Consider the following 24,409-nt stretch of genomic DNA (forward strand, 5'->3'; position numbering starts at 1 on the left):
ATATTATTCCACCTGTCCTGACTTCTAGCATAAACCCAAAGCATTTTGCAGAAGTTTTGAGTTTATCATTGCAGAAATTATAGTGGCTGCTTGCCTTGTCTTTATCTGCTGCCTCATTTTGCGAGCATGAACTTTGTGTAAGCTTATTTGATCCACTGGATCAAAATAGCTGAGAAAGCCCATACATTTACATTTATGCATTTAGCAGACGCTTTTGTATGTTTTCTGAGAATTGTATCCATGACCTTTTGTGCTGTTAAAGGGGGGGTGAAATGCTATTTCATGCATACTGAGTTTTTTACACTGTTAAAGAGTTGGATTCCCATGCTAAACATGGACAAAGTTTCAAAAATTAAGTTGTACATTTGAAGGAGTATTTTTGTTCCCAAAATACTCCTTCCGGTTTGTCACAAGTTTGGGAAAGTTTTTTTCGAGTATGGTTCTGTGTGACGTTAGATGGAGCGGAATTTCCTTATATGGGTCCTGAGGCACTTCTGCCGGGAGAGCGCGCGCTCCCGTATAGCAGAGCACTGAGAGCACAACAGACTTCACTGATCAGAGCGAGAGCGTCGCCAAATGTCACAAAAGAAGTGTGTTTTTGGTTGCCATGGCAAGAAAACCCTGCACAGATTACCAAAAGAGAAACAGCATTAAGTGACCAGTGGATGGAGTTTATTTTTACAGAGCATCAACGGAGTTGTGCAAGTGTTTGTGTTTGTTCCCTGCATTTCGAAGATGCTTGTTTTACAAACAAAGCCCAGTTTGACGCCGGATTTGCACATCGTTTATTTCTTAAGGATAATGCAGTCCCAACGAAAAAGGGTCACGATCGTGTGTTGGAACCGCAGGCGGTGAGTAAAACTGCTTAAAATATCTCTGCCTCCTTGTTAGTGCGTCCTCTCCCATGCCAGAGACCCGGGTTCGAGCCCCGCTCGGAGCGAGTCCTTGCTGCTGCTGCTCTCGTTCAGTTTCAGCCTCGGGATCTGATTCTGGATCATAAATATATGCTGAATCTGACTTTAAGCCATGGTTTGTTTTGGATGATGGGTTTTTCCTCACGGTAATGTCACAGCTTCCAAACGCTCTCAACGCAAAAACCTACTGGCGCTCGTGATTCTTTAGCTCCGCCCACACGTCACGCCTCCAGCCGGTCGTGTTTTTCCGGCAAAAATCGGTACAGACTATCTTTCTCTTATGAATATAATAAAACTAAAGACTTTTTGGATTTATGAAGGATGCAGTACTACTCTATATGTACTCAAGATTAACAGGATATTGAGTGAAAACGAGCATTTCACCCCCCCTTTAATGCAATGCTCTACCACTGAAGCCACAGGAACTCACAAACAACAAAATACAATAATTACAAAATCTATGTATTCAATCTGCAAAACTCTAACCTGCAATCTCTAATGTCATCTGTGACCCATTCCTACCTGTTCTCTTTACCTGATTTGTCATTTTCTATCATCACTTCATTATCCTAGTAAATTGACTATTACAGTGTTAAAATTGTTTCATACTGTGTAATATAGTGTAATATACTGTATACTATGAAACAGTGGTTATAAACTCCCCAAAAATATATTTATATACATGCTTAAAACAATTAAACTATTAAAAACTAAAAGATATGCTAGATCAAGTCTTAAGACGTTTTTCAATACAACCATTTTAAACACTACATTGATTTTATCAGCACAATTAATTTCAATAGAAACAGAAGCTGAAAAAAAAATTCTTAAATGTTCCAAATGATTGGTTAAGCAACTCTCTTTATCATACACAGGTCAATTTTAATGCATGTCATGTGACTGTGACAGACTTTAGAGTGGCTAATGTGATTGATTGATATGTAGTCATGTGATTAAATATTTATTTTTCAACTAATTTAAAATGCTACTCATTTAATGAAAAAGCTTTTGGTTACTTAAAATTTTATATTTAAGATGATTTTCAAGGAATGATTTTGGCACAGTGGCCTGCCCTGTACGATGCCCTCATGCAAAATGTGGCTTTACTGTATAAATAGCATGCTGAAAAAGAGGTGAAATGACAGGAGAATATTATCATCATTTTCTCAGTCACAACAGTTCCACAGATCTAATGTTTTCATCAATGAATCAACAAAACCCCCTTATTTTTTTTTTAGCGCTATCATTCCTTTATCAACATAAAGGAAAATAATTACTTTGTTAAATAATTACTTTGTTAATTCAAATCAAAGTGAAAATATATCTTCAAAGTTAACTTGAGCCTGAACAATACTAATATAAACTGGTGGTCAAATAAAAATCCCAAGAAGAACATCAGAGGGTTTATAAAAGAAGGGGGGGGGGGGGGTCTTGATTCTCCATTTTTTCCATCTGAAGCAATTAGCATTATCAACTTTTAAGACCAATCAGACAGCAAGTCTTAATTTAAGGAATTAAGTTTAAGCAACAAAATGTAATTATTTTAAAGTAGGTTGATTATTTTCTATAGTGTTCAAATGCTTATTATTTTAACTGTTAATTTATGTGTTTTTAAACCTGTTAGGTCAAAGTCATTTTAAGATAAGTAATTTTACTCAGCAGCCATCTGTGAAACGCCTCTCGGGGCATGCTCCAGCTCCTATAGTTTTGAATGGGGAAACATCAAATTCTCTCAAACTGTTCATAAGCTTATGATTAAATTTCATATTTGAGATCTGACAACAGCTGCCTCATAAATGTTGTTTTATTATACTCCAATAGCGTTAAAAAAGCTTATGGCAAATATTATGCCAGACTTTTCTTGAAGAGCTGAAGCGCATGTTACAGTCTGTTGCAACCACTTTCATTACCATTTTTATCCAAACATGTCGACTCACATGAATCTAACCCATGTGACTCTAGGCACATCTTCAGGGTAGTGACAGGGTGTGCTGAAACAGATTTTATTGGTTTATTTTTTATAAATTATATGTAAATTCATGTCCCAGTTATCACTATCAAAAAGTAAAAAAACACTTCATCAGCCATTATTCTATGCATCACATTTTTATCATCTGTGGATATTTTCCATATGTGCAATTCATTTTTTATAATTTTTTTTATTTGGCTTTAGAAACTTTCAAAAAACTTTTTCCATCATTTGTAGATAGTCAATGGGCATTTTATACATATGCACGCAAGCATTTGTTGACGTGATAAACGAGACTTCATCTAACCGCCCCTCGCCAATACTTGTATGCTGATTAAAATGACTTAAGATGTTTAAGATACTGTTGCTATATTTTGATTGTTTAGAATTTTGACTTTTTATGTGAATGTTGCAGGTTCAATACATTCTGTATATACTTGTACTACATGTGAATTTGTTTTATTGCATACAGGTTTTTGTTCAAATGGATCAAAAATAAAACATGACACAAACCATGTAACTATAAAACATTTGTGTGTAAAAAATTCCAACATCCTTTTTAAGTCATTTACTTTTTAATTAGTCTTTCCATTAGCATCATCATTTTGTTCATTCATATAGATTTGTGAACAACAGGCAGGATCACATGAGCCAATAATGACAGAAAACAAAACAGATTTGTGTGTCTACACATAAATAAATAAAAAAGATGCATGTGTTGCATTGGTTATGAGTCTTTATGTGCTGTGCTACAAGCATGGATTTTAAACTGTCTCTAAATGTGGTTTTTCAAGACTTTTCGAAAACCCATCTGGATCACATCTGAATATTTAAAAATTTGAAAGATTTTTGCTGGAAGTCTAAACAAGGCCTACGTTAGTGTTTAATCAGTTTCACCTGTGCATTATTGTCATATATTTTTTACCTGTGTATATTGCCATGTGTTAGAGTCTTTGGATGTCGGTCGTTGTCTTTACTAGTTTTGGTAAAGGTCTGTTCTGTTGCGTTTTTGGATTATTGTTGGATTATTATCTTCCCTATTTAGATTTATGTTACACGTTTGGATTATTTTCACATGCCATATCTGTTTGGATTGTCTTCACTTGTATTTCAAATACCTTCCTCATCCCTGCTTTGTACTGAAAGCACAATGGAGGCATTGCCTCTCACCTGTCTCTCCCTCGTTCATTCTTGATAACCCCCACCAAACCCACCCCTTTAGGGCAGTGAATCGCAACATTTTTGGGTACCAGACCCCAGGCCAATTCAGAACCATCCTCAAGGACACCCAAAACAAAATGATCCTCTTTAGCAACGAGGGGAAAGATAAAAGGAGTGCAGCACCCAGGAACATGACAAATATGAAAACCAAAATAGCAATGTTAGATTTGAGAGTTATTTATTTGTTTGTAATGGAAGGGCTGAGTATCTTGAAGGCTTCTCAGTTTCATAATGACACACCAGGTGTTGTATCCTGCAGGAAATCAAGGACCTCACGCTTCACTGAAGACCACAGCCATAAATGAACATTTTGGAATAACGAATGTGCCATTAACCAGCACAAATGCGGAGGGCATTTTTAAAAGATGCATAAACCTCTTTAACAACATCTTCAGATGCCATTAATATTTATTAAGCAAACTGGAAATTGGCAGTTCATAACAGTTTACCTGAGTCTGGAGTTAAGGACAATCTATTCATTACTTTGAGTGCTGCCAGCATCCGGGAAATAGTGGTTCAACACAGATAGCTTGCAGTAACACCACACACACACACACACACACACACACACAGCGAGAATTTAAACCTATGGACACTTGTGATGGACACATTGATTGAATGTTCCTTTCCATAAATCCCATTACCAATGTACTTACAACTTAAAATCTGGCATTCTTTCAACAAAACCTGCATCAAAAAATAGAAGACAAATGACTCTACAGCTTACTTTATTTAAATGCATCAACTTTGTGTGCTGAAGGTGGAAGTCTGAACTGTATAAATATACTTAAAGCTGACAAGGAAACTACAAACTTACCTTTAACTTACTATGGATTAACTATGGATCATTTTAAAGAAATTACTTTTCAGGACTTTATTTCTCTGGCCAATTTTCACTCTAACAACCCATTCGGAAAATTCTCAAAGAATAAATTGATTATTGCGTAGGTGTCAGTAAAAGTTAATCCAACATCGGCCATTGCAAGAAAAAAAAATCACAAAGTTGAGGAAGATCCACAGAGGGTATTTTTTAAGTCAATCATTTAACATACTCAGATGTTTGTGTGAAACATATTATCAGAATGTTTCGTAATGTGTTACACTTAAAAGGACCTAAAATGAAATTGCAAAACAAATTTTAATAAAAACTTAATAAAATATATAGATACAAATAACTCTGTAATGGGATATTACATACTGTGGGATACAATAAAGAAATAATTTAACCAAAAATGAAAAATAATTAATACGTTTGTGAATGGGTCAAAGACAAGACATCCGATTTTGGTGTCAGCTTCAAATAAAATTTACAAAAGTAATTTTATGTACATAAAAAGCATATTTAATGTTTCAAAAAAAAAATTGCAAAGTAAATGTCAGATGTATTTATATAAATATTAACACATACTTATTCTGAACTATACTTATTAAAATATAAAATATAAAATGTTTACATACTAAATTTTGTTTTATTTTTAAGCAATTAAAACTAAATTCTTGGCAAATAGATCAAACCAAGTGGTTTAAAGAACAGTGGCAAAGACTGGAAAAGATTTAAAATGACAATGAATTAGTTTTGGGGCTGAACTGTGATCTTTAAACAGAGTCTTTTAATGTCATCTAATGATTCTTGTTCTAAATAAGCTTGACAAGACCTTTTGCTGTATAAACTACTGGTACACCAAATGACATTTTAATCTTCTGTAAATCTTGGTAAAAGTGTATGAGAGTCATTATTTTTTGCTAATTAATTAAAAGGATCCATTTAATGTACGCTATATCACACTTTCATTGTTTAACTTATTTTTTGACTTTGACCCAAATGTATAATATCATAATATTTAATAAACTATTACACTAATTGGCATCTGATCCATCTGACCAGTAAATAACCACAGGTCACATGAAGATGTTTCATACATTTAACAATCAAAGTTTTTATTTAGTGGCTTAGGTGTCTATATTCTTTCAGCAGGATGGTTTCGAAGACTAATAATTGAGAAGGTTAGAAGGCTGTCTGCTTTGCTGGGCTGGAAATGAACCTTAATGGCAGGAAAAATCTAACCAGGAGATGAAAAAGGCTGTTTAAATATAGCCGTCGTTATCAGCTCAATCTATTTTTACATTTTCTTCTCACCACCGGCTCTGTCATGGGACTATAGCAATTCTGTCAAAGCCCGAGAGCCTAAGAAACCTCAAAATGTGCCTGATCCACATTCAAACAAAAAAGTATACCCGTTAAAAGGATGAGGTGTACATTTTGTATTAAAAAAAAAGAAGGAAAAAAAAACATACAGTAAGAACGATTATAAATCTATTTTTACTAGTGGGTTAGTAGTACAAGCTTCTGTCACATCTGAGCATTATGGTGTTGTAGACCTGAAAATACACCTTGTCTGATGCAGAGTTAGTCATTAAACAGATTTAGAATCTCAGATTAGTGCAGCGATTTAAATGCAGTTTTACAGTTCAGTAACTGACATGTCAAAGTCAAACATAAACGTGCCATTATATGCTGTAGCACTCATTAGGTAATGGGGAAGAGTCAAAGATAAATCACTTACACCCTAATGTGTACGTGGACGTCCCTTGCCATGCCAAATCATGCTGAAACAGCTTGAGCTGTCTACACTAAGCATGTCAATTCAAATCAAGTCACCATTATTTGTATAGCACTTCATACAATACCGACTGTGTCAAAGCAGCTCCACAGTGACACACAGCAAAACAGCAACATCTGTTATGAAACTCATCTATGGAGATTATGCTGTAAAGAAGATCTAAAAGACAACAGAGTCACATTAGCTCAAGTCAGTGATGTTTCAGTTCAAACAGTGTTGCAAGATAAGTTGTATAACAATTAGGGATGTACTGATCCAATACTCAGTATCGGTATCTGTGTCGTGTGGTACAAATTAATATTAAAGTTATTCAGTTCAGGTTGATGTAAACTCTTTTCTCACTTTGCATCAATATCCTCTTCACATTGTGCTTTAAACTTTTCTGTGTGCTATGAATACATGTTGCTTTAAGTGTGTCATTCTGTGCATGGGATGTGCATGAAGCAATTTGGCCACTCTGCTTAATAGTTAATAGTAGATAGTATTTCTGCAAAGAAAGACTGTTAGTAGCCTTTTTTCTGTCCTATATATTATGTTTCTGCATCATCAGTGTGCTATACATTTAAAATATTTATTTTTCAAATTTGAGATTTATACATCATCTGAAAGCTGAATTAATAATATTTACATTGATGTATGGTTTATTAGGATCTGACAATATTTGGCCGCGATACAACTATTTGAAATCTGGAATCTGAGGGTGCAAAAAATCTCAATATTGAGAAAATCGCCTTTATAGTTGTCCAAGTGAAGTTCTTAGATATGCATTTAACTTATCAAAAATTTAGTTTTTAATGAATGCATTTTACAACAATACAAAGAGCAATGTGTAACATTTTACCAGATATAGTCCTACAGTTATTCACTTTTATTTGTTCACCTAGTTCAGTGGTTTTCAACCTGTGGTTCATTCAGTAAATACAGTTAACAATCTAGCTTCTGATAACTTAGTTATTAACCCAACAATAGCGGGGTCAGTTAATTTTTTTGAAGTGGGCCTCGCAAACATAAGTGTGTGATTGTTTGGGCCGCGAGCTGAAAAAGGTTGGGAACCACTGACCTAGTTTATAACTGTATTTTTGTCATATTGTGTTTAACTGTAAAAATAGTTATGATCAGGTCAACACACAGAGGTACAGAAATTCTACATTGATCTTAAAAAAAACTGTGCTAGTATTGGATATGTATCGGATCGGTTCTGTTTCCCTCGATTAATTAAGCAGAATCATGTGCAATATTTGCCAACTGGTTATTAATACAGAAAATGCATTATTTTAATTTGGCATTTCCACTGTCTTACATTAGTTACAAACATCCAAAAATTTGCCACAAGGTTGCGGATACAAGAATTCAAGAGTTTAAAACCAGAGCTTTTTCTTTTAAACAGATGCATGCACTCTGTCTACATTATGGAAAAAGGCAAATCTTTTTAATCTAAATCTGAGTTTAGCAATCTCTAATAAGATATTTGTTTTTTAGCATCCAGTGTGGATGGCCTATACCTGTTGCGGCGCAGTTCTGTCCGGTGTAGACACAGTGTTAGTGACGCTGCACCACATACTTTCTAGACAGTATCCCTTATTATATTGGGCTTATCTGCTTCTGAAAAAAATAATAAAAATAATAATATTGTGCTGTTCCCTGTTATGCAAGTTTGAACATGTGGATAAATAATGGGAACTGACAGCTGCAGTGACAGAGAATATTTGAAGTAAAGCAACTCTATAATATGGAAAGAGCTGTAAACAGATTGTTTAAATTTCTTATTTTGTAGTCCCTAGGATAAAAATTGCAACATGCAGTTTTGGAACATGAGAGTGAGAATTAATTAATTTTTAATTAATTAAAAAATCTTACTTGAATTTATTTGTTGGGGCTGCTAAGGAGAACATTATACTTCTAAGAAGGTGCTAATGAAATTAGACATCCATGGAGGTGATGTGAGCACAGCAGGGGTGTAATTATGTTGAGATGAAACCAGGGACTTTGTCTAGAGAACATACCAAAGCAGAAGGGTCTAAAGGAAGCTTCTGAAAGAGAGAAATATTTCATAGACTTGAATTGTCAACTTACACTGAACGAAATTAAAATTAAAATTATAAATGCAACACTTTTGTTTTTGCCCCCATTTGTCATGAGCTGAACTCGAAAACCAGTCAGTATCTGGTGTGATCACCATTTTCCTCATGCAGTGCAACACATCTCCTTCGGATAGAGTTGATCGGGTTGTTGAATGTGGCCTGTGGAATGTAGGTCCACTCCTCTTCCATGGCTGTGCGAAGTTGCTGGATATTGGCAGGAACTGGAACACGCTGTCGTATATGCAGATCCAGAGCATCTGAACATGATCAATGGGTGGCATGTCCAGTGAAAATGCTGGAATGGCACTACAATGGGCCTCAGGATCTCATCACGGTATTTCTGTGCATTCAAAATTCCCTCAATAAAATGCACCTGTGTTCGTTGTCCATAACATACGCCTGCCCATACCATAACCCCACCGCCTACATGGGCCACTCGATCCACAACATTGACATCAGCAAACCGCTCACCCACACAACGCAATACAGGCAGTCTGCCATCTGCGCTGTACAGTGAAAACCGGGATACATCCATGAAGAGAACACCTCTCCAAAGTGCAAGACATTATCAAATGTGAACACTTGCCCACTCAAGTCGGTAACAACGGTGACCTGATGAGGATGGCGAGCATGCAGATGAGCTTCCCTGAGACGGTTTCTAACAGTTTGTGCAGAAATTCTTTGGTTATGCAACCAATTGTTGCAGCAGCGTTCTGGGCAGCTGGTCTCATTCGATCTTTGAGAGTGATGATACTGGTTTTGGAGGTACACGTTGTCGTGGTTACACGTTGTCTGCGGTTGTTAGGCCAGTTGGATCTACTGCCAAATTCAGGTTGAGGCACCAATATACCTAATCTCACTAGTTCAAGCTTATTCTCCCTCCAGAAGCTTGTGTTCTGCAAGTGAACAACGCCTTGTGGTGCCATCCCAAAGAGGTTCAAAATCACTCTCAAGGACCTTTTACTGGACTGTGCCCAGCTGGTGGAATGACCTCCCAATTTCAATTTGAACAGCCGAGTCTTCACTCATTTTCAAAAAACATCTAAAAACTCATCTTTTTCACCAGCACGTGACCAACTAATACTAGCACTTACCTTTCTTGTCTATCCTATTGTTAAAAAACAAAACAAAACAAAAACAGCTACGGGTTCTGTGATAGACTAACTGAGACTTGTCATGGCACTTGTATACTGCTGTTGTTCTCTTGTTGGTCTGATTGCTTCTATTGTTCTTATTTGTAAGTCGCTTTGGATAAAAGCGTCTGCTAAATGATTAAATGTAAATGTTCAGTGTAAATAATGAAAACGAAACTGAAGATGAACGTTTAGTAAAGTTTGAGCTTCTATATCACTTTTATCAAAATAACTAGTGGTAAATGAAATAATTACTGATCCTGATATGAGTGGCCGGTGTCCTCGTCGCAGGAGGTAAATCACGTCACTGCAGGCTTTGTGTTTACATCAATGATGTGTGGTGCCACGATGCTGTTGTGGTCTCCAAACACTCCTCATCCCTGTTGGAGTTCGTGATTATTAAGTACCGGCCTTTCTATCTGCCGAGGAAATATTCAGCCATATTGCTTTTTGCTGTTTACATTCCTCCCAACTCCAACAACAGGAACGATGCACTAAATGAACTGTACCAGCACATCAGTGAGCAGCAGACAGCCCATCCTAATGCTTTTATCATCATAGCTGGGGATTTCAACCATGCAGACTTAAAGAGTGTGTTCCCAAAAAATACACCAACACAATAAATTTCCAACACGAGGTAAAAACATGGATTTTGTTTACACCACCCAGAAAGTAGCTTACAAAGCCCATCCCCTCCCCCACCTCTGTGCCTCAGACCACTGTCATGCTAATGCGTGCATATAGATCAGCAGATCCATCGCACCGCCTGCGCCGCCCGTCCCCCAGGAGACCCCACAGGATCACTTCCGGCCAGAGCAGCGACTTCCAGCACCAGAAAACTACTCCGGTGAGCCAGCTTTCTGCAGAACTTTTCTAAATAAATGTTCTATGCACGTAGCCTTGCAGCCCTGCACCTTCGCCACCAAGGAATCTAAGGTGGCATTCACGCTCACTCTACTGTCGGGCAAGGCCGCCCTATGGGGGACGGCGGTGTGGGAGAATCAACATCCATGTTGCGCCTCGTTCCACACCCTCTCGGAGGAAATGAGGAGGGTATTCAATTGAGCCGCGGCCGGCAGGGAGGCCGCTCACCAGCTCTAAGACCTTCATCAGGGAACATCTTCAGTCACGGATTACTCCATTCAGTTCCGTACCCTGGCGGCCGCGTGCCAGTGGAACGAGTCAGCGCAGTGGGATCGATTCCTGCATGGGCTGTCCAACCGTGTTCAAAAGGAGATCTACCTCCTGAGCTGCCCCCCACACTTAATGGTCTTATCGACTTGGCCTTACGAGTTGATGCATGGATTAATCACCTGGGTCATCAGACCAGTCCAACGCACCATACCATCTCTCTGGTCAGGGGGCGCTCGAGTCGAGAGAACTCGGTCGGTCCTGTCGATGACCACGAACCCATGCAGGTGGGTAGAGCTCGGCTGTCCCAGAGGGAGAGAAAACGGCGGAGGTCCCAGGGACTATGTCTATACTTTGGAGGCTCAGGACATACCATCTTCTCCTGCCCGGTAAAAGAGCCATCCCGGTAGTAAACTTGAGGCTACTATTGGGTGGGATCTCCGCTGGGAAGTCCTAACAACATCATCGACTCTCCTTCCAGTGAAACTGCGGTGGGAGAATCACACTCACGACTGTCATGCCCTTCTGGACTCCGGAGCCGAAGATAATTTCATCGACTCACTTCTTGCTCACTCACTCACCGCACTCAACGGCCAGGAACTGCCTTACGTCACACACTACACTGAACCCATCACACTGCTCACCTCTGGCAATCATCATGAAACCATATCCTTTTTCCTCATGGACTCCCCTGTAGCTCCCATTGTGTTAGGTCACCCCTGGTTAACTAAACATAATCCACGAGTGGAGTGGGGTTCCAACACAGTCACATTGTGGAGTGAAAGTTGTCATGAGTCTTGTCTGCTTGTCCTGTTGTCCCTGTTTCTGTCTTTCAGAAGAAGAACATGGTATTGCCAAACGTGCCCACAGAGTATCTGGACCTGAAGGAGGTGTTCAGTAGGTCCCATGCTGCTTCTCTTCCTCCGCATCTTCCCTACGACTTTGCCATAGATTTAGTGCCAGGTAAGTCTCCGTCTAAAGGCAAGTTATACTCTCTTTCTATTCCTGAGAGGGAGGCCACGGAGAAATACATTTCTGATTCCTTAGCATCTGGGTTCATCCTTCCTTCCTCTTCTCCAGTGGCGGCGGGATTCTTTTTTGTGGGTAAGAAGGATGGTTCGCTGTGACCTTGTATTGATTACCGAGAGCTGAACAACATTATGATAAAGAACACTTATCCATTACCACTCATGTCTTCAGCTTTCGAGAGGTTACAGGGAGCATCCGTATACACAAAATTGGATTTACGTAATGCTTATCATTTGCTGTTTCGGATGATAAGGTACATCCTTGCGCATTTTTTTTCCCATAGATTATCTCCTGCTGAATGCAATTATGACATTGGTAACAGAGAGTTGTAGGCTGTCAAATTAGCTTTAGAGGAGTGGCGTCACTGGCTGGAAGGCTCAGGGGTACCTTTCATTGTTTGGACCGATCATAAGAATTTAGATTACATTAGAAATGCCAAAAAGTTGTCCACCGAACCGTTTATTTATGCCGGAGGAGTTAAGGTCCGAAGTCGTCCAGTGGGGTCATTGTTCTAACGTGGCTTGTCACCCAGGGATAAGTCGAACTACTGGGTTGGTTAAACAACGATTCTGGTGGCCACGTATGGCTCGTGACATCCGCGATTTTGTTTTGGCTTGCTCAGTTTGCGCCAGTGGTAAGTCATCTAACCGACCTCCTGATGGGCTCCTTCAACCGCTGTCTGTCCCTTCGAGACCCTGGTCCCATATCGCACTAGATTTTGTTAGGTTTGCTAGGTTTTGTAAATTGCTAGGAGCGTCAGTTAGCTTGTCTTCGGGTTATCATCCCCAAAGTAACGGATAATCTGAGTGAGCCAACCAAGATTTAGAAAGGACATCGCAATGTTTGGTCCCCAAGAATCCTTGTTCCTGGAGTCAACAACTCCCTATGGTGAAGTACGCTCACAATTCATTACCAGTGTCAGCTACGGGTCTTTCTCCGTTTCAGTGCTGTTTAGGTTACCAGCCACCAGTCTTTCCCAGTCTGGAATCTGAAGTCGCGGTCCACTCCGCTCACACGTTTGTCCAGAGGTGCCACCGCACCTGGACCAGAGCCCGTGAGACTCTAAGGCCGATTGCCACCGGTCAAAGCCTCCAATTTATGCCGTGGGTCAAAAAAAGTGGCTTTCTACCAGTAACATTCCTCTGTGTTCCATATCTAATAAATTAGCTCTCAAATTTATTGGCCCGTTTACTATCACCAAGATCATTAGTCTGGTGACAGTCCGCCTCAAACTACCTCCAGCGTACAGGAGGATACACCCCGCCTTTCATGTGTTCAAAATTAAACCCGTGTTTTATGCACGTATTAATCCGCCTACTCCGGTTCCCCCGCCGCCGCGTCTCGTAGATTGGGAACAGACTTATTCGGCATTATATATATTGGATCACTCCCTTATTGATGACTACAATCAGCAGGTAGGCCCTTCTGGAAACTCCAAGAGGAAACTCCGATCCTCCTTCATCCCCTCGGCTCTTCCTCTTCCTCTGTCACTCTGGCTCCACATATCCGCGTTGGTCATCTCCTCTACCTAGGACCTCCGGATCTTCCCAGTCACCCTGGCTCTTTAGCTCTTCGTCTCTGCCTCGGTATCCTCCACCACCGGCTCCGCCGCCATTGGAATTGGTGGCCATTCCTCCTCCATGGCTGCGCTCTACGTCAGCTCCACTGCGGGTCGACATCATGGCTGTGGCCTGGGTCCAGCTGGACTCCTCCTGCTCCAAGCCCCTCCATCATCTCCTCCCTGGCTCCTCCCTCCTTCATCACCCTCCTGGTCTCTGTCTGCCGGCCTCCTCCCGGATATCCGTCCTCCTACGGAACCTCCTCCCAAGTTCCCACCAATGCCTCCCTCTGTTCTTACTTGATTGCAAATAAATGCACAGACACTATTTAACTGAACAGAGATGACATCACTGAAATCAATGATGAACTGCCTTTAACTATCATTTTTCATTACTGACACACTGTTTTCTTATGAATGTTGTTCAGTTGCTTTGATGCAATGTTTTTTGTTTGAAGCGCTATATAAATAAAGGTGACTTGACTTGACTCGACTAGTGTGAGGACCCACCTTTCAGGAGGGGGTGTTATGTTAGGACTATGGATTTATCTATCTGTGTTTCTGCTCCTGTGACCCAGTTTCTGTCTCCCATTGATTGATGATCTGATCCCAGGTGTGTCTCCTTAGTTCCCTCATTATCCTGAGTTAAAAAGTTCATGTTTGTCGGGTCTACGTGTTTCTTCCAAGCTCCTTGTGTGCATTATTCTTCTGTGGTTCCTGAATTAAAGACTGTTAATGTTTCCTCATTTCCCTCGTGCTCCTTACTACAGCGCAGTGTGACAGTTTACATGACATGATTAATTTTTTATATGTGTATAATATCTTAATATCCTTTATGTTTGGTGTGCACCTGATAATCATATTTATACTCAAGAAAACCATTATACATAATAAAAAAAATTATAATAAAAAAAATTATATAAATCTTATCATTAAATAAAATGTTACTGTAATTCAAACATTAAAAGTTTTCAGAATCTTCAGAATAAATATTTTGTTCTGTATTTTTAAACTGAACATTTTGATGAAAAAAAAAGCTTTTATTTTAGATTTGACATTTGCCTGCATACATTAATAAAATGTATTCATGATCTTGGCATTGCTGGTGCCATACTCTACATCAGTAGTTCCCAAAGTGGATATTCACCATCTCGCATTAACATGGTGCGAGATGGCTTTTTTTTCACCATCTTGCATTAACATAAAAAAAAAAAAAAAATCTGTAAATCATCTCGCGACCCCCCGCTCCCCACTCGGGGGGTCGCGAGATGATTTACAGATTTTTTTAATTTTTTTTTTATGTTAATGCGAGATGGTGAAAAAAAAGTCTGAAATACACATTTAGGTCTTTATTCTATTACACTTGGTCTGTTTGCGTCTGTAGATTTCGCGTAAATTCAACAAAAGTTAGCGTTGTAAATCATCCTGCCGATCCGCGATCTCTGACTGCACGGCTGGAAAGCTCTCTCTTCACTGTACAATGCTGTCAGATCCAAATATGGTCATTTCCTTTTTATCAGCAACCAATCGCGAAAGTAAAAGGGCTGAATGCGCAATCTCATTGGCTGATGATAAATCTTTAAAGCCCGTTTTCTCAAAATTACCTTTCTCTCATACTCCCAAGTACGAAATCTCCACTTTAGTAGCACCTATATACAACAAACTGTCCAGTCTTGTACCTAGTTATAATGAAGACATTTACAGAGGGATTTGTAAATATATTATTCCTAGCCTGATTTATATAAAATTTTATTACAAAAAACATGGCGAAAATCTTTTTTTTTAAGGCTATTGATAGTATATTCTGATTTACAGGATAACAAAAGTAGATATCCATAAATCCCTCTGTAATTTTTCCCCATCTAATATGTGAGCACAATGAAAAAATAATTTTTAATCTGGATTTATCCAGATCACTTTCATAAGCATTTTCCTGAAGGAGACGCTCCCGACCAATATGACTGGATAAGGTCACCATTTAATGTAACCACGGCAAATCATCTGGCGTCAGATATGCGGTTAGGGTTTTAGATGCGCTTGATGAACTTTCAACCGATCGAACCCTGAGGACGGCATTTGACGGCAATATGCTGGATGAGTTCTGGGTTTCTGTCGTGCTGGAATATCCACAGTTGTCGAAAGCCGCGTTGGATGTCCTCATGCAATTTGGCTCAACGTATTTATGTGAAAAGACATTCTGCGCGCTGACTTACATTAAGAATAAACACAGGTTACGGCTTAAGGTGGAAGATGATCTGCGGGTGGCGATCTCCAAAGTTAAACCTAGAGTGGACCTGCTTTGCTCCGCGCACAGCGCCCATCCATCATATTAGGCGTTATTTTTTTTATTTTTTTTTCACAATTTAGCACATATTACACAAACAATGCAATCACAAAAAAAAATCATCAAAAAGAGTAGGCTACTAAGGCCCATATAGATTGGAACTCTTGCAGTCTTGAATGCTGTTTACTTGTAATCTTAAAAATGAAATTAAAATTATAAAATTATCTGCTCCACCCATTGACCAAATCTGGGTCCTGATTGGGAAATCCATACATGTATGTAAGGCGTTTTTTCTGAATACAAAGTAAGTTATTGTTGTATGCGTGTTATAGGCAGCTTGTTCGTATTCTGTCTGTAAGCATTTCACAGTTATGGATGTATTTGTTTTTGTCCATAATTTGTTAATAAAATAGCCTGGCTTAGAGATTGTGTTCCTTTTTGTTTTAGCTCTGTCAGTATGTAACCAAATTGCAAATCCTCACAAGAGGGAAACACAGAGAGGGGGGGGGGTCGTGGGTCGTCAGCAATCTAATATTGGGGGTCGCGGTCTGAAAGTTTGGGAACCCCTGCTCTACATGGTTAAGCTACAGGAATAAACAAATAATTTACTATTCGTTGAAAAATGGCATGTTTTTTTTGCATTTACATTTACTAATGATTTATGATTGTGACAATTTACAAAAACATTTTTAGATTACTTACAACACATTTGTGACATGGTAACATATCACTTATGAAAATAAGATTATCTACAAATTTATATTAATGTTTAGTAAATGTTTAGTTCATCAATAACAAAACAATTTTTAATGATTTTTAAGTGAACTTAATTATAAGGTGTTCTGAAAGTGATGCAGAGGGATAAATCCAGCACTGAGTATCTGTGCCTTAAGGTACAGTGGTCAGGATCAAATGGATTACTTTGAGAGACAGCACTAGACAGCTGGATGGATCTTGCAAGCAGGAGGGTTAGACACAAGTGCTACGCCAAGTGCTTCAGGCAGTGGCTCTGCACAGCAGAAGGGTTCAGTGACACCATGCTTTTAAGAATTACTTTGATGCAAACTATAAATAAAACTAACGTTAGGTTTGACTCATCTATTTGAGCTACATCTGTGAAAGCAAATATGATTTAATTGATAAAGTTCTACATTCACCAAACTAAATAATTTGAGCATAATTAGGTAAAGCATTTTGCTGGTAATTTTCTAGTAATGCTTTGTACTCACTGTGATAGCATTGTTTACATTTGCTCTCATGTTTTTTTTTTTTTGTTTTTTTTTTTGAGCACCCACTAAACTAAAGCAATAATTTAAATCAAGTAATGCTACAAACACATTATCTGCTAGTTATGTTGCTTTTCTCCATCATTTGATCAATTAATGAAATACTGTTGCCATGTTTGCTAGAAAATTAGCATGAGGATCCTTTTAAATAAACATCTGAAACATTAACTGTGGCATGCAGACCTTTGTGAATAAAACACATAATAAACTTAATTATAAACCACAGAAAGAAGGCCTGTTTGTGCAGAAAAGAGTACTAATGGCACAGCGCTATGTCAAGGTGGTAAACTGGGTTAGTGATGCCAGTGCATAAGATAACCAGTTTTGTGAATAAAAAGACTTAAAGAGCCAAGATAAGAAAGACTTAAAGATTGCAATATAATCATATACGAGCAAACAGAGAGACATTTTACTATTTAAAATATAAATTCAAAGCTCAGAAGTGAAAGGCTTAAATTTGCCCAGGAGCCCTGTAATATCCTCCAGTGTGAAAGTCACATCAATACACTGAACAAAGTTACATGCTGTGCGAGCTCACAGGAGGGAACCACTTAATATTGATTTGTGATCATAAGTGCCAGTTACTGCAGAAGATAAGAGACATTTCGAAAATCCACATTATATATATGCTGTGATTTTATTTTAAGTCATAATAATATGCAATGATAAAAAACCGAGGAAAAAAAGCAAATTTCACATAATTTCACACAAAACTCCATAAATGGGCTGGACATAATTATTGGCACCCTTTCAAAATAGTGGATGAATAAGTTTGTTTCAAGCATGTGATGCTCCTTTAAACTCACCTGGGGCAAGTAACAGTTGTGGGCAATATACAAATCACACCTGAAAGCAGCTAAAAAGGAGAGAAGTTGACTTAGTCTTTGCATTGTGTATCTGTGTGTGCCACACGTAGCATGGACAGCAGAAAGAGGAGAAGAGAACTGTCTGAGGACTAGAGAACCAAAATTGTGGAAAAATAGGAAAGTCCATCTCCAGTGATCTAGATGTTCCTTTGTCCACAGTGCGCAACATTATCTAGAAGTTTGCAACCCATGGCACTTTAGCTAATCTCCCTGGACGTGGACGGAAGAGAAAAACTGATTAAAGGTTGCAACACATGATAGTCCGGATGGTGGATAAACCTCCCCAAACAAGTTCCAAAGAAATTCAAGCTGTCCTGCAGGCTCAGGGTGCATCAGTGTCAGCGCGAACTATCCGTTGACATTTGAATGAAATGAAACGCTATGGCAGGAGACCCAGGAGGACCCCACTGCTAACACAGAGACATAAAAAAGCAAGACAAAAGGTACAAGACAAAAAGCAAGTAAAATGTACTTGAGTAAGTCAAAATCCTTCTGGGAAAACGTCTTGTGGACAGATGAGACCAAGACAGAGCTTTTGGTAAAGCACATCATTCTACTGTCTACCAAAAATGGAATGAGGCCTACAAAGAAAAGAACACAGTACCTACAGTCAAATATGGAAGAGGTTTAAAGATGTTTTGGGGTCGTTTTGCTGCATCTGGCACTGGGTGCCTTGACTGTATGCAAGGCATCATGAAATCTGAGGATTACCAAAGGATTTTTGGTCGCAATGTAGGGCCCAGTGTCAGAAAGCTTGGTTTGCGTACGAGATCGTGGGTCTTCCAGCAGGACAATGACCCCAAACATACTTCAAAAAGCACCCAGAAATGGATGGCAACAAAGTGCTGGAGAGCTCTGAAGTGGCCAGAAATGAGTCCAGATCTAAATCTCAGTTGAACACCTGTGCAGATGCTGTTGGGAAAAGGCGCCCTTCCAATATGAGAGACCTGGAGCAGTTTGCAAAGGAAGAGTCGTCCCAAATTCCGGGTGAGAGGTGTAAAAAGCTTATTGATGGTTATAGGAAGTGATTGGTTTCAGTTATTCTTTCCAAAGGGTGTGCAACCAAATATTAAGTTAAGGGTGCCAATAATTTTGTCCAGCCTATTTTTGAAGTTTTGTGTGAAGTTGTGTCAAATTTGCCTTTTTTTTTTTTTCAATTCACACAAAGGGAATAAAAATGTGTATAGCAAAACGTTTAATTGCAATTCTTTTCTGTGAGAAATACTTAATTTTCTGGAAAAATTTCTGAGGTGCCAACAATTTTGGCCATGATTGTATGTCAGTGTCACGATTATGGACTTCTGTTGTGTTTCTTTAATTTCCTGTTCTCCTGTCTAGTTTTGTTCCTTGACCTAGTTTTCCTTAGCTCCCTTGATTAGTTAATTCTGTTCACCTGTGTCCTGTTAATTAAGTAATTAGTTTCTCTCTTATGTTTGTATAAATACTCCTTGTTTAGTTCTCTCAGTTGCTGGTTATTACTTGTGTATGCTGCTTCTGTTTCCCTTTGTTTTGTATGGATCTTCATCATCTTGGATTATTATTAAATGTTATTTAGATTACCTTCATCTTCATGCGCCTTCTTTCCAAAAGAGTGTGACAGAATCGGCCCAAAAAAGTTAAGTGTGTCCTTGTGTTTAGTTTTTAATTTTTGAAAGCTTTCACCCCTCACATTTTAGGGGCAAATATCACCCCTTACATATTACAAATATGTAATAACAATATATTTCTCACATTTATGGAGATTCTCACAAAATTTCATGCACCAAGATAGAACATCCTGTGAGTGTGTGTGTGTGTGTGTGTGTGTGTTTGTGTGTGTGTGTGTGTGTGTGTGTGTGTTCAAACTTAAAGCTGAAAACTGAAACAAGCTTTTAATCACACAGAAATAATTGAGAATGTAAAAAAGCTGAAAATGTTCTGTGAGGGGCAGGTTTAGTTATAGGGAGATAGAAAATACAATTTGTACAGTATAAAATCCATTATGCGGAGAGTCCCCATGCACAAGGATAAACCAGATCCATGTGTGCTAGGAGAACTTCACTATTCTGCTTAATTTAGCACATTAAAAATGAATGGGGAAAAAAAATGTGGCTGGGCAGATAATATTGTCTGCAGAAGCACAATTTGTAAGGAAACAATTGTGTAAATTATTAATAGCATGTCATTTATATTAACAACAATTGTATAAATAGCTTTTGAGAGGAAAAAACAACAGCTATACAAGTCCATGAAATCGTACAAGTCTTAAATGTTCTAAAAACAGATATTAAATATATCTATAAATACACTGACTCACTTTGTGGGGCCCCTTTTTTATGTATTTATGTAGGACTGACCCTCAGAAAAATAGGCTAACAACTATGCACAATGAATACAGAAATCTTATCCTCGGACGTTTTTAATTAATAAAAAAGCGAATAGGAGGCACTTACTACTGGTGTTGTATTTGATGCCGTTAATGAACTCCGGACACGGTCGCTCAATTATTCGTCCAGAGTTGCTTCTTGGCCAGCAAGTTCCGATTTCATCCGTAGTGGCGTTACAATACAGACCTTGGAGGAAAATACAACCGGTGTTGATTAATGTGCATTATAAGCGCTAAGACATGCGCTGCTAACAAAAACTGTAATCCTCACCGTCGACACTCATCGACGCGAAAGACGAATTCTCGTATAAAGTGTCCTGAAAAGCATCCATAAGAGTACAGTTGGTGTCCCCGAATTCCTCTAGGAAGAACTGAAAGAGCGATGCATCCATGATCAAAAGCAAGTAAAGGCTTCAGTGGGTAGAAGAAGCGATGAGTCTGCCTCCCTGTCAACTTGAGACAGTTTCGTCTCGTCTTCACTGATGACAAATGATCCCGGAGCGCGTGTGACCGACCGCGCGATTCAAGGAATCCTGGGGATGGTTTTGTGCGCGCGTTCATTCACGGGATGATGGTGATGTCATAATGAAATGTCGAGGATCAAAGCGGACGCTCTAAAAAATGACCTTCTGAAGACTCGTTTTCTATGCTGTCCGTTAACGTAGTAAGATATTTTGTTATTAATTGGATTCAAATGTTTGAAATGTTAAGATAAATCAGCATGTATACAGTACATTGAACCCCGTGTTATCAAAAGTAGTTGGAGAAGGATTAATAATCTGTATTCGCCACAACACTAGCCTATTCTAGACAATTGTATCTATCAATGACGTTATATATTATCATAGTTACATTATAGTGGCTGTGCTACAGATAACGTGTTTTACATTGTAAGGGGAAATTCATATATTACACATCTGCGTTTTTGAATTGGGCTACCTTCACACTGGAACCCTCTGGAACATGATTTTGATAGCAGTGTCTCCACAAAATGCTAGTTTTAAGCACCGGTTGGGCTGGTTTTGTTAAGCAGACCTATATGTAGTGCAGTTTACCTTATAAGCAACTAAAAAGAAAAATAATTTAGCTCTTTCAAAGACTGACAAATCACTTTCAAGTTTAACCACTTAGCTACAGAGGTCCCTCCTTTCTCCTAATTGTTTCTATGTTCAAGCTTAAAAAGTTAAAATCATTAATAATGATCAGTTTTTAACACTAATTTAGTCTTGTAACACCATTACATTGTCCCCTGGGGGCCCCAGGTTTAGATATATATATATATATATATAAACAAACCTTTGGCCCCACCAGACAATGGTGGCTGGAGTTAGTGTAACTAGACTATTTTAGAGTGTTTTATAAGCCCTTATGGCATAACATTTACTTTAGTATAGCCTAATGAACTCGAGCAGGTTCTAGTTATGTAATTGAAATCTCTTCTCACTAAAAAGGGTGTGCGATGTCTTGGAGTGTTAGTTAAAATGCATTGCTGAACAGAAAATCCTTTCTTTGAATCACATGATTGTCAGATTTGGAGAATGGGTTGATGATCAGAGATGCTTTCATTCCACTACATTTGCTCCAGGGCATGCAATCAATTTCCTCCTGGTATTTTTACACATCAGAAGTCAGCCTGTAGTTTCATGAGCTGCAGAAATTGAACGTTACATCAGTGTCGCATGATTTAGGGGATCAAACACTTGCAAATCTACAAGTGATCAGAGGGAATTTTTAGAGTCCTGTAGCAGTGTGTAAAAGCATGTTCTTCTCTCACTTTTGTGCCCTGAATCCAAGGGCTGCCCCGTTTGCTAGAATTGTTTTTTTCAATTCATCTCCTTAATTATGTAATGCCTCTTATTTTTAAGTTCTTTTTTCTTTATAGCCTCGCTCTTGTTCACGGTTTCCTGCCGCTCATGTTCCTGTTTCCTGTAGTAATTTCCTTCAGGTGTTACTTGGTGAACTAGTTAGTTAATGTGTATAATTTAAAGCCCTTACTTTTCTGTCTTCAGTCATGTTTTTTTGTGATGAATGTCCACTGAAGTCAAGCTGAAGTGAAACTACACTACTTGTATGGTTATATATAAAAATGAAATGAAGCTAGGCTTTCCCCTTAACTGTGTAGTACAATTGATTATTCAAAGCTTTTCAACAGTGCACAATAGTGACATTATGTGGTCAAAGTGAAAAGCTGAATCAAAAATCATTTTGTCACAAAATCAGTGTTGCCATCTGCTTTCAAATGAAAACAGCTAAAATGGGAAGCTAAATGTCACTATATGACAGCATAATGGCAAGTTCACTGATCTATATAAATCAGTGGGAAAGATGAGAACTTAGAAAAGGTTCGTCCAAGAAGTTGCTATTTGTCCCTAAATTTAGAAGGGGTGGGTAAGTCGCTAAATCTAGCTACAAAGTAACTAACGCTGCGTTCCAGGCAGGTTTTGGAGCCCGTAAATCACGACTTTGTAGCGTTCCAGGCAAGTCACGCCAAACTACCTGAGCGCAAGGAATTGTAGCTATAGATTATTAATTTTATTGCAACATTATATTGTCCTAAAGTTTATTTCTCACCATGTACCACTTGCATAAACACCACATTAGTACAAGATATTATCCGTAGGGGCTGCCATTGTTTTTTCGCGGGCTATGTGTCGTCAAAATGAAATAAATCCATTGAATAAATATGAAAGTTATTTTTCATATTAAAACTGATGAAAATGCACAACATGGTAATTTGATCCAGATATGACAGCCTCTGAACTTGGTCAATACTAATCTATGATTAGACTGTCTGCTTAATGTTAACACCATTTTTTCTTGCTCCCCCAACACACATCTTACAGACTATAACTTTACAAGTATATCTCAACTTATTGTATTAACCTTTAACTAACAGTCTACTAATACTCTAATTAGAATTAATTGCAAAGTTACTTATCCCCTTTGCGTGCAAACATCGCTGACGGCCCCAGTTTATTATTGTTTCACTTTCACAGCACATTAAACATCACTGTCTTACTTCATCTGGACAAACTGTGCATCAATGGAAAGTTTAAAGACTCAAGCTTCGATATTTGACCAATATTTTGATAAAACATTGTTGCAGTGACAGATATTTAGTGATTTATGTCAGGAGTGCAAAATAATAAATCCGTATTATGCCACATTTTGAATAGAAATTCACCTCTCAGTCATATTCAGTCACGTCAAGAGCGGTTTATTTGTGTTCACATAGACTCACTGAACAGCGTCAATAAGGATTTACGGACCAAAGATGCATATCTGCGGAGATATATGGATATATTTACTGATGTTTACTTCATATTTCTTCAGACAGAATCGTCATTTCTATTCATTTTCCACGGATTTACGCGATCAGATGATAAACAGCCTCTCCCAGCGATCTCTGTGTGCGTGCAGTAGTCACAGCTCGTGCGGTGTGTGACTCAGACTCTGATTGGGTCTTTCAAACATCAATCTTAGAGTTTCATATCTGGACACCGCCCCATCGTGTCACATGCTTCCTGCACACTTCCTGGTAGTTATCTGGCCAAAACAACACTGAAACACCTCTGTACACACAAAATATCCGAATAATAAACCCGCGATTACGATAGTAAAGCTTGGTATTAGAATTTCTTGAGATCTGGGGCGTTTTTATAAAAAAAATCGAAAATGTACATCGGAAATGCTAACTTGTGCAGTGATGAAAAAGGCTACAAATAACATATTTTTACAACAGTAAACGACCAAATTCCACCCCTGATCGCTAAAGGAAGTTATTATAAACACTCGATCGGGGTTTAAAGTGAGTTTTGAGTAAAAGTGTACTAATAATTTCATAAATTGTCAGATGTAGCTTGATGCTAACGTTAGCACCAATGCTACTAATAGCAGGTGCTTTTCTTCTTCATAATGCATTTTTGTCTCAATAATTCACGTAAGGTCGTA

The 24,409-nt window shown here is 38.5% G+C and overlaps 1 protein-coding gene across 1 annotated transcript in view; it reads right to left on the reverse strand.

Annotated features, from left to right (window-relative positions):
* The window catches only part of LOC128024706 (corticotropin-releasing factor receptor 2), a 73,513-nt gene extending 52,591 nt beyond the window's left edge, over positions 1-20,922 (reverse strand). The window contains exons 1-2 of the mRNA XM_052610738.1: positions 20,730-20,922; positions 20,526-20,645 (exon numbers count right to left, since the gene is read on the reverse strand). Of these exons, the coding sequence (XP_052466698.1) occupies positions 20,526-20,645; positions 20,730-20,850 (241 nt within the window). The 5' untranslated portion in view covers positions 20,851-20,922. The remainder of the gene's footprint in view (positions 1-20,525; positions 20,646-20,729) is intronic.
* Between the last annotated feature and the right edge of the window lie 3,487 nt (positions 20,923-24,409).

The sequence above is a fragment of the Carassius gibelio genome, chromosome A2 (assembly GCF_023724105.1).
Source record: "Carassius gibelio isolate Cgi1373 ecotype wild population from Czech Republic chromosome A2, carGib1.2-hapl.c, whole genome shotgun sequence".
NCBI classification, from domain to species: domain Eukaryota; kingdom Metazoa; phylum Chordata; class Actinopteri; order Cypriniformes; family Cyprinidae; genus Carassius; species Carassius gibelio.